Source organism: Protopterus annectens, chromosome 1.part2 (assembly GCF_019279795.1).
Source record: "Protopterus annectens isolate FY-2018-M chromosome 1.part2, PAN1.0, whole genome shotgun sequence".
Lineage (NCBI taxonomy): Eukaryota > Metazoa > Chordata > Ceratodontiformes > Protopteridae > Protopterus > Protopterus annectens.
The window spans coordinates 713103452-713114588 of NC_056727.1; the positions used below are offsets into that span (position 1 = coordinate 713103452).

Here is an 11137-nt window from a genome sequence, read left to right on the forward strand (position 1 = left end):
CTGAACAACTTTTGTGTTTGCATTTTTATTCTAGCTCTTATAGTTAAAGAGTTATGAACATTTGTTTTCTGTATGGTATTAGAAATGGACTTTCTGAAAATGAGCTCAGGCTGCACTGTTGTTCCTATGGTGGAATTAAGCAGGCAGCTTTTTCAGAGCTGCTCCAGAGTGAATGAGTTAAAAAGCGGTTGGAAAACATCACCCACTGCCACACTCTGAGGGCTTCTCTCAACAAAAGGGATATAACTTGGTTCCTCCCTGCTTGTTGATGTACCAAACCACTGACATTGTCCATTTGAAATGCAATAGTTCCCTGAGGAAGAGCTGTCTGAAAGGCCTGCAATGCAAGAAGCACCTCTCTTAGCTCCACGACACTGATGAGCAAGTTGGCCTCTGAAGGGGAGATAATACCCCCTACCCCATTTGGAAGGCATCCGTGGTCACTATGTCTGTGGGCTCTGGAAGAACAAAGGGGCGACAGTGGAGAATCTGTTTGGAATGTACCCACTAAAGCAGATAAAGTTTGCAATGATTATTGATCAGGATTTGGTCTAACAAGGGTTGGTGAAGGTTAGACCAATGGGAAGCTAGTATCCATTGTAGAATTCTCATATGAAACCTGGCTAAAGGTACTAGAGTTACTAATGCTGCCATCAACCCCAGAGAGCTTGCAAGACTAGTTGATCTGGAACCCTCTTTCTGTGGATTATCTTTTGTACTTGTACCACTATTCTCTGAGGTCTTTCTGGAGGAAGGGATGCTATTGTTGTTCAAGTATTTAGTATAGCCCCTATGAATTCTAAATTATGTGTTGGAGTTAAATGATATTTTTTTGAGATTTACAGTAATCCCCAGATGGGCGCAGATATCAAGGGTGTAATCTCTGGCTACCATTAACTGATGCTTGGTTGAAGCGGTTATTTGCCAGACATTCAAGTACAGAAACACTCTGAATCCTTGAAGTCTCAAGTGCGCTGCTACTACTGCCATGCATTTGGTGAACACCCTAGGGGCTGTGGTGAGACCAAAGGGCAATACTCTGAATTGGTAATGACTGGCTCCTAGCCGGAAATGGAAGAACTTTCTGGAGCGTTTGTCCATCTTTACATGGTAATATGCACCCTGAAGGTTTAGTAAGCATATCCAGTCATCTTTCTTCAGAAAGGGAAGAATAGACTGTACTGTGACCATCCAGAACTTTGTTTGCTGAACAAATTTGTTCGGCACACTGAGATCCAAAATGGGTCTCCAGTCCCTTGTCCTTTTTGGCACTAAAAAGAATCTGGAGTAGGTTTGGGATCCTTTCTGGTCTGGTGAAACTTCTTGGAGAACTCTTTTACCCAGCAGTTTTTGCATTTCTTGTACTGCTGAATCCCTCTGATTGGGTAGAACACCTAGGATTTTCTTGAGTAGGGGAAGAGGGTGAGAAAAGGGAATAATATAGCCTCTGGAAATGATCCATTGCACCCAGGAATCTGTTAAATTTAGCCAGGCGTTTAGGTGCAAGGATAAGCGTCCCCCAACTGCCTACAGAGGAGGACAACTGGGCCTCATTTCAGGAATGCTGAACGGGCTTTCCTGGGAAGGAATCCCTGAAGGTCTGATTTTGCGTACCATCTCTGCCATGAGGATGGCATCTTCTGTTTTGGTTCCCCCCTCTGCCCCTAGGGGAATTTCCTCCACTTGTGTCCTGGAAAAGTTCTTGGGAATTTTTGAACCAAATTTTTCCACCACTCCTTTGGCTCCTGGAGAAGGACCTGGGGGGGGGGGGGTGAAGAAATGCATGCCTACATCTGAAAGGGTCACATACCATCCTTCTCACACTTGGATAAAGTCTCTCTTACTTTGGGGCCAAATAAAGAAGTGGTGTCAAAACAGCACTGATGAAAGAAGACTTGAATGGTTCCGCAAAATCACATAGGTGTATTCAGGTACACCTCCTTATGGCTATGCCTGTACTAACTGCTCTAGATGTCCCTTCAGCTGTATGAGTGATCAACCTCATGGATGAACTGGGCACAGACTCCAGGATGGCTAACTGGGAAGCCACTTATTCTTGGACTCCCTCAGCTACAGCTCCTGCTAGGGTGTCTGATAATTCCTTAGTTGGATCCCATTGGAATCTGATGAAATGTGCCAAAAAATCCAAGGTCCCTATTGCGAAGGTCAATGAAATGTAGACCCGCTTTCCAAATCTGTCCATAGCCCGAGACTCCCTGTTGCTTGGATGGACAGAGGAACTCTCCTCAGCAAGTTCCTTTTTAGTGGTGGCTACTGCATCCATAGCATCCACAGCTAATCCCTTGGCCGGTACACTGTTCATCTTCAGGAGGGGGGGGGGGGTGGAATAGTATTTTATCAGGTCTTTTGGGGATGGGCTTGATGGTGTCTGGATCCTTCCATGCCTGCTGTGAAATCAACTGAATGGGTTCATTAGTGGGTGAGGTCACCCAAGAAGTAGACAGGTGGGTGCCAAAAGCTGCAGGTAAACAGATTCCTCAGAGGAAAGGTTTTGGGACTTCTAGCCATCCCCCTGTTTTAAAATTTCCAGGATATCTCCAAATGAGACATCTTCAGGAGGTGACAGTGGGGACCCTTCCCCCTCATCAAAATTTGTGTCCTCTGTGACTGATTCCTGGGAGGAATCCAAGTGCTTCCTCTTGCACTTATTTTTTTGAGGGAGCTCCTTAGGGGGATAATCTGGGGATGTATCAGAAGATGATAGTGCCTGAGGCTTCATCACCTGCTGTCCCAGTGGAAAGGCTGGAGGAATAACTGAACTGGGGGGTACCTGTTCTGAGGGGGAAGGTTATAACTGGATCTCTGCAAGAAAAAGGGTCCTCTGCTTAGCCTCAATGGCCGGCCCCCCTGAAGAAGAAAGAGCCCAGAACTGAAATAGACTGCCTTGGAATCAGGGTCACTCCCCACTCCAAAGAACCGACCCTCAAAGCCGGAGCCAAATTAACTCAAGCCAAAGCTCCGAGGAGCAGGGATGACTTTGGAAAAACCTGGAGTAGAGATCTGCCCCCAGAACCAACAGGGTAGCTACAGCTCTGGAAAGTCTCTGGTTCAGAAGTAACCAAAGAGCTCAGGGTAACTACCAGTTCCAAAGAAATGAATAACTTCAGAGCCAGTACAGTTGGTGCTGGGAGATCTGGAACAGACAACTGTAAGACCTCCATGGAGGTTAGAGGAGTAGTAGTTAGCGAGGTAAAGGAAGTTTCAGTACCAAGACCAGAGAGGGTTGGAACTGACAGGGGGCCTGAAAGTCCTCTAGCCCATAGGATTTTATTCCTTAGCCTCTCCACGTTGAGCTCGGAAAGACTTTTGGTGGAATGGACCAACTAAGTAGAAGGAGACTTAGGCCTCTGTGGAAAACTTCAAAGAGCTTTCCAGCAAAGAGATCAATCAAAGGAGAATATGTAGTCCTAGGCAGTATGTCCTTGGTCATACCAGCTGAAGCAGTAGAAATTTCCTGCACTGAAGCCTTCGACGTTGAAGGAATTGAAATGGCAATTGGTGCAAGAGTGGATGTTGGCAAAGATGTGTCAGAAGCAGAGGCCTGTGGCTCCATAGAAACTTTCAGGGCTCAGGGTTTCAATTTTTTTGCTTTCAGAACTGATGGGGAGGTTGGAACTGAGAGGTTTCTTTTCTTGCTTTTGTCCACAGAAGATGAGGATGAAGGAGATGAAATGTCCATTTTTGCTTTATCTCCAGAAGATAAGGCTTTGTCAAAAGCTGAGCGAAGTAGACCTTTTAAAATAAGTTTATTTTGCCTTTCTACTAAGGCTTGGTGGCTAAAGGCATGACAAATGCTCCAGTCTTCTTGTAGATGGAGGGGGCTTGACAATATATGCAAAGAGCGTGAAAATCCGATGAGGGTATTTTATGGTCACACTTGTGGCATTTTTTTTAAAATCAGAGGGGCTCATACCCTTTTCAGCTATATCCACAGATAGAACACTAGAAAATAGGCACTTAAACTACAGAAGGCAAAGAACAGGTAAGGAAAGAGAAATTTCTCCAGGATTCATTAATGCCTCCACTAAGTGTACACTGTTCTGAGCGAACAGACAACACAGACATATCTCACACCTTCATCCTAATTTTAGTTTTCCTACTGATATTCTTGCAGCTTGAAATATTGATAGGGATTCATAAAGGTTACCACAATGTGTAGACTACATGCACACTTACTGTACTCTTCTAAAGTGACTAGAAAGCACAAAAAATGTGATAAGAATGTTCTTGAATACATATTGTGTACAATTAGTTTGAATCTGGCCCATTGCTTTATTATTTTTTAATATATATTTTTAAAAGATGAGAAAAGGGAAAAAGGACCATCAGCAATGACAGTCAAAGAAGTACACAAACGTACGAAAAAAGGATAAAATTACAACAGGTGGACTATCAACGATGATAGTGGGAAAATACACAAAACTGTAAGGGAAAGGAGTACCAATGATGATATTTAAAGGATTATACTAAGTGTAAGGTAGAAGAACTAAACTAGCTAGGAGAAACTTTAAAGGACAAAAGAATTTAACCTAAACTCTCTAAGCTCGAGAGCAGTAGCTAAAAGCAACCATTTTGGAAAGTAGAGAGCTGAGTGAGAGGGATTGTGGGTAGATGGGAAGCTCCAGGGTTTTTGGCTGGCTGGTTATCAGAACTGAACCCATCGGTAAAGGATAAAATGAAGATTGACAACATCAGATCATATGTTTTGTTCAGGTTTCTGGGTTAAGTGGTCTGTTAAAATACATCAGACAGAGTAAGTCACTAATCTTTGCCCACTTTAATTTGCCTGTAATGCTGCACCAGTAAAGGTATTTTTTTTTACTTCTTGTTGGAACTACAAGAGTATTATTCATATAAGTATGCAGACCTCCATATGTAAGAAGATCATGATAAAGTTTTGAAGAAACAAAGTGGTAGCTATGGTCAGACTCTGCTGTCACAGATATTTTAGTCCTGATTAAATCGCTAATAAACTTGTATGATGAAGAAACTACCAAAGCAGATGGGATTAAAAGCCCAGTGGTCTCCTTTCCTATCTCAGGGGCAGAGTGCAAGAATCCATCACTATGGGTTCTCAGCTACTGATGGCTTGCAGGGGCAGTGCAGACTTGGGTAATGCAGACATGTACTGTTTGTGTCTTTCGGCTTTTCCCGGTTAGGGGTCGCCACAACGGAACATGTACTGTAATTTCTTTTAAACAAGAAACATCTGTATTAAATTATCACTTACAACATAGTCCATGTAAACCATAGTAATGCAATCTCAGTTGCAAACATTATACATTCCAAACCGTGCTGACACAACTGTAGCTGCAAACATTATACATCACTTTTAACATATCCAATCATTGCCAGTCAACCATTTTTATTCTTAGAAGACCTTCAGCTACTTTACGAACAGACAGGTACTGTACTGGTGCATGACAGACATCTGAGTATAGTCTGTATTTAACCACTGATAATCTGGGAGAATAGTGAGGTACAATGTAAAAGTATCCTTTCATTACTCAGACTTAATGGTGATGGACCCATACTTGCCACCTCCCCAGTGTTAGCTAGTTTCACTGTCAGTGTTAGGAGGGTGAGTCTTAAGTGTGTGGATGTCACCCTTGGTTCATACTTAGCAAGAAAAAGAGCTTCTGCAATTCTCAACTTCCATAACTACAAAGTCAAGACAAGCCATGGCATAAAGCAGTAGCCATAACTGGCTCAACATTCATTTCATATTTTAACTATAACCTTAAACTTCTGACCATTTGCTGAAAGGATTTAATGTACATCTCAGCTAATTTGATTGTACACAGCTTCATCTCCTTTCTTGCAATGCATATCTAAAGTATAAAATAAATGCTCAGAAATTCACATCTAGGGATATAATGCACTTACAGAAACTGTTCTTTTTACATTCAAAACACAGATCACCCCCACCCACCCACCCAATGAGTGATATACTGCAAGAAATAAAAATTCAGGCTTACAAGAGTATATTAATGCAGGAAATATGGGTTCATTTCTCTCCTGGGCAGTTTCCACAAGCATCCTCAGTGGACCCTTTGGACACAGTACAGCCATCAAATCTGTGGTTAAAATCAAAACAAATGACAAAATTAGTCGGCAATCTAATTTAACTCAGATAAAATGCATCTCTCTTGTTAAGTAATTTAATAAGAAGCAAAGAAAAATCAGAGTTCAGGGGTGCAGTAGGCATTAAAGAAATATGCAGCACTGTAACGGGAGCAGCTGCATCTGGGCAACCAATTCATACAATTTGACAGGGAATGCACAACTACACACAATAAACTATACTATTAAAAAACTCAACAGCATATGCAATTACCAGACAAAGGATATAGCTACAAATAGTAAAAAAAGGCTATGTTTTAAGTCTAATGACAAAATTCTGAATATGCCCAACATCATTAATTTGATTATATTGATGACCAGGAATATTCACTTAGGCAACTGTTCATTTACAAAGGAGGCCTAGTAAATGCCACACATTATAAATAAGAAAACATTCACTTTGTAGCATGATATAAAGAACAAAAAAAAACAAGTCCTGAAAGACATAAAAAAGAAGTTATGTACTCACCATAATGTTCCATGTGAGTTGTTTATCTCACCTTCATTCTTACTGAAGGGTTCGGAGCCGATCCTCGGCTCCAACCCGGCCAAAATACAAAAGCTTGTGGTTTTCAACCAGCTCATGGCCTTCTCCCTATCCCATGATGCACTGGTGCTTCCCTCAGATCTTGTTTGCTGCCAACTAAAGTAAGGATAACACATAAAAATTTGTAATAGTAATATCAAGAATAAAGCAGACAAAGACTAACACCGCCATGAGTTGTCCATCTTCTCGGTCCACAAGAAAAAGTGGAAGGGGGTTAGGAGGGTGGGACTTAAGAATGAAGGGAGATGAACAACTCACATGGAAAGTTATGGTGAGTATTTAACTTCTTTATGTGAAATTGTTGAATCTCGCCTTCATTCTTACTGATAGGTTAGCGTCCCAAGCACCATCTTTCTTGGGTGGCTCACGGGAGTATATTCCTCAGGACAGTTGAACCAAAGGAGGCCCTATCCACCTTGTAATGAGTGATGAAGGTACAAGGCCTAGACCACGTGGCTGCTACACAAATAGAATCCATTGGTAGCTTGGCCAGAAAGGCTGAAAATGTGGAGAAAGCTCTAGTTGAGTGGGCCTTTACTTTTTGATGTAATAGTGTGTGAACAGAACTATACGTAAAGGAGATACAATCAGACAGCCAGTATGACAAGGTGGTTTTTACCACTGGAGCACCTTTCTTTGAATCTAAAAATGAAATGAAAAGCTGTTCTGATTTTCTAAAGTCCTTGGTCCTATGTAAATAAAACTGAAGCTGCCTGTGGACATCAAGCTTGCGCAGCATATGTTCCATCTGATTAGTACATTTTGGGAAAAAAACAGGTAATTCTATAGTCTGGTTGAGATTCGTCTCTGAACAAACCTTAGGTAACTGATGGGTTTGTCCTAAGTGAAACTATCATTATGAAAAAATCAAATATGGGGGTTTTATGGACAAGGCCTGTAACTCTGAAACCCTTTGAGCAGAACTAATAGCTACTAGAAAAATAGTTCCTTTACTTTGGGTCCAAAAAGGGACGAGTTATCGAAAGGGGTGTTAAAGGATGACAAAAGGCTCTGCAAAGGAACATAAGCGCATCCAGGAACGACTCCCAAGAGCAATTCCTGTACCCGCTGCCCTGCTCGTTCTGTCAGCTGCATATGAGACCAGACGCATGGAAGAGTTTTTACAAGGGAAGTGAGGGTAGCAAGCTGGGAAATTACTTTATCCAATACCCCCCACAGCTACTGAACCCTGTAGAGTCTTCCCAGCTCTTTTAGGGAGATCTCTATGTAGTCTAGTAAAATTTGTGAGATAGTTCAGCAATTGGAGAGCAAAGGCTGCTGAACTAAACATGTGCTTTCCATATCAATCTATGACCTAGAATCCTTATTAGAAGGATGGACAAACGCAGAAGTTTCCGACAATTCCTTCTTGGTGGGTGCTGCCACCACCATGTCATCAACAGGTACTCCTTTGATTAGAAAGGCCTTGTCCTGGGGAGAAGTTATAAATTTATTAGGCCTCCGAGGGACAGGTTCCATGATATTCGGGGATTCCTACGCCTTTCGAGTGACCAGTTCCAACAGCTCATCATAAGGCAGAGACACCCAAGTGGTAGAGGGCTGAGAATGGACAACCTTCAGCAGGACTGACTCATCATCAGTAGGGTTATGGGACTTACAGCCACCCCTCTGTTTAAGAATTTCAAAGATAACTGCAAAGGAGATATACTCCGCGGGGGACCGTGGGGACCCTTCTGATTCTTCTAAGTCAGTGTTGGAAGTGATGGATTTCTGCGGGGAATCCAGAAGCTTCCTCTTGCATAACCTCCTCCTGAGAACCTCATCAGTGGGAGCTTCTGGTGAGGTCTCGGAAGAGGAGAGTTTGCCCAGTGGGGCATCCTGAGGCTCTGAGTCTCTACGCTTTTGTGAGATTAGATCTTTGAAGCAGAGGCAGACAGAGGCATTTTAGGGGAGGAGGTTACCGGTCCTGGTGATGTGGAGTCCCAAGGGAACAATACTCTCCTCAAGGCATCGAAAGCTCTCCGGTTCCGATGAGAAGGAACCCCTGAATCCGAAGAGGCAGGTAACTCCCTCCGCACCGAAGCGGTGGGCTCTGAGCCAGAACTAGGCTGAGCTCATTTGAGCTGAAGCCCCGAGAGGCAAAGTTGGGACCGAAAAGTCAGTTCGAATATCCTCTCTGGACCCGATCAGCGAGTGTCGGCTCCTAGACTCTATGGTGGGCACCGAGGAAGTCTCAGTTGTCGGAACAGACAGGCCTGGAACAGTTGTCAGTTCAGATGGTTCCATGATCATCAGCTCCGAACACTCCAGATCTGAAACCTCTAGTTGCGTCAGAGGAGAAACGGAAGAAAAAGGAAGGGTTTTGGATGGTTCTAAAGCACTGAAGGTAGGCACCGACAAAAGTTTGGCCAGCGCCGGTGTCTGCAGAAGCCTCTGCACCACATGATCCACATCCATGTCTGAAAGCCTTGAGGACCGAGAAGAGGCCACAGATGACACCAGTGACTCAAGAATAGGTGATTTGTGACTTGAGGGTAGGAGATACCGGCTCCAAAACTGGGGACCGGCTCCTACCAACAGCCACAACTGTTGGTTCCGATACCTGTGGAGCCGAAGTAGATGGTTTGATTGACAGTTTTGGGGTTGACTAACCTTTTTTCGGCTCGGATCCAGAAGAAGATTTTGAAGAAGTTTTTGATGGTTTAGATCTCTTGTCCTCGGTACTGTCTTTGTCCAGAGATTCTTGAAAGGAAGATTTAATTAGCCCGGAGCGATCAACTTACTCTTCCTTTCATGCAACACTCTACTGCTAAAGGAATGGCATATAGAGCAGTCCTCTTGAAGGTGAACTTCACCTAAGCAATAAACACAATCTGAGTGTCTGTCAGTTATGGACATCTTTTGTCCATACTTAGGACACTTCTTAAATCTGGACTTTGATTTTTCTTGCTAGGACATCCTACAAAAATAACAATCCATACAGCCAAAAAAAACTAGCAATATATATATATATATATATATATATATATATATATATATATATATATATATATATATATATATATCTAGATGCCCTAAAAAATACAGGCTTTCACAGAACCTAAAGCTATAGCGCACACACACACACTCTAAGGAAGTTATAAAGCCTTCTAACTTAAACAAGCAATAACAACTTTTTAAGGACAACTCAGCACTAAAATTTAACAACTAAGGGAAAAACATTAGCCTTTAAGTCTAGGCTGTCAAGAAACACCACTAAGATATTAAACACCCACACAAGGAGAGAAATTCTAAAGTACAGGAGTGCACAACCACTAAGGATAATTCTCCTCTACCTATCCAACTAACTAATCTAACATACTACGAGCTAAATAAACAGAAAAGAATGTAATAAACAGTAATAAGAAATGTAGTTAAATTTTACTGGCCAGAGCTGGTGAAAGCATGATCTGTTGCAGCGGGAAACAAGATCTGGGGGAAGCACCAGTGCAACATGGGATAGGGAGTAGGCCACGAGCTGGTTGAAAACCTTGAGCTTTTGCATTTTGGCTGAGTTGGAGCAGAGGATCAGCTTCGAAGCCATCAGTAAGAATGAAGGCAAGATTGAACAGCTTCAAATTTACATACATATCATGACAATGCTATTCCGTAGGGTTTTAACAAAAGACTAAAGAAGTAAACTAAATATACACAGATAAATGTGTTAAAATAAATAAATGGTACAATACATGCTGAAGATAAATTTAGCAACAGTAGATAACACAAATATCTCATTATTCCTCGTGTGAGCAATGTATACAAAACTATCAAAATAAGCACAATATTTGCAGAAATATGCGACACAAGCAAAGAAGTAATGAAACAGTGTTCTTGTAACAACTGTGTAGATAATCATGTGCTGTAAATCCAAGTGAAAGCATTTTAAGGCTAACTCTAAATACAGGTAAAAATGGTATTCTTGCAATAGTGATGCAAATGTAACAAATGTAGATCCAGCAACAAAAATCACTTGCAGATCACTAAAGCCAATAACTCTGCTGGGGAAACACTATTCTCTTGCACCATAGCCAAATTATGGAACTCCCTCCCACTCACAATTTCCTCCATACCATTTATGCACCCACTTCAAAACTTTACTAAAAGCGCACCTAAAAACATGCTGGCTATGCCCTTGCAACTCCCACTCTATCACCCAACCCATCCAACCACTACCTTTCTTTCCACTCCACTAACTACCTTGATTATAGCAAGCTCAGATGCTCATAAGCCAGTACTTATTATACAGCAGGAACTTCTTCTTGTAACATTTGTTAATGTCTGTTATGTACTTCACAGATAAAGATTCTAGTTGTCTACTGATGTACTATGTTCTTCATCTGTAAATATGTTGTAAGTAATTGCTATGTAAATTGTTAATCGCTATGTAATCCAATGTAACTACTGTCTATTTATTTTAACTGTGGAGCTTTTCTCCCTGGGCCTCCA

General features: G+C 42.0%; 1 protein-coding gene across 1 annotated transcript in view; it reads right to left on the bottom strand.

Moving 5' to 3' along the window:
- LOC122790934 (presenilin-2-like) overlaps positions 1-6098 on the bottom strand; it is a gene marked incomplete at its 5' end in the record, with an annotated part of 553723 nt that extends 547625 nt beyond the window's left edge. The window contains 1 exon segment of the mRNA XM_044058639.1: positions 6000-6098. Coding sequence (XP_043914574.1) covers positions 6000-6098 — 99 coding nt within the window.
- Between the last annotated feature and the right edge of the window lie 5039 nt (positions 6099-11137).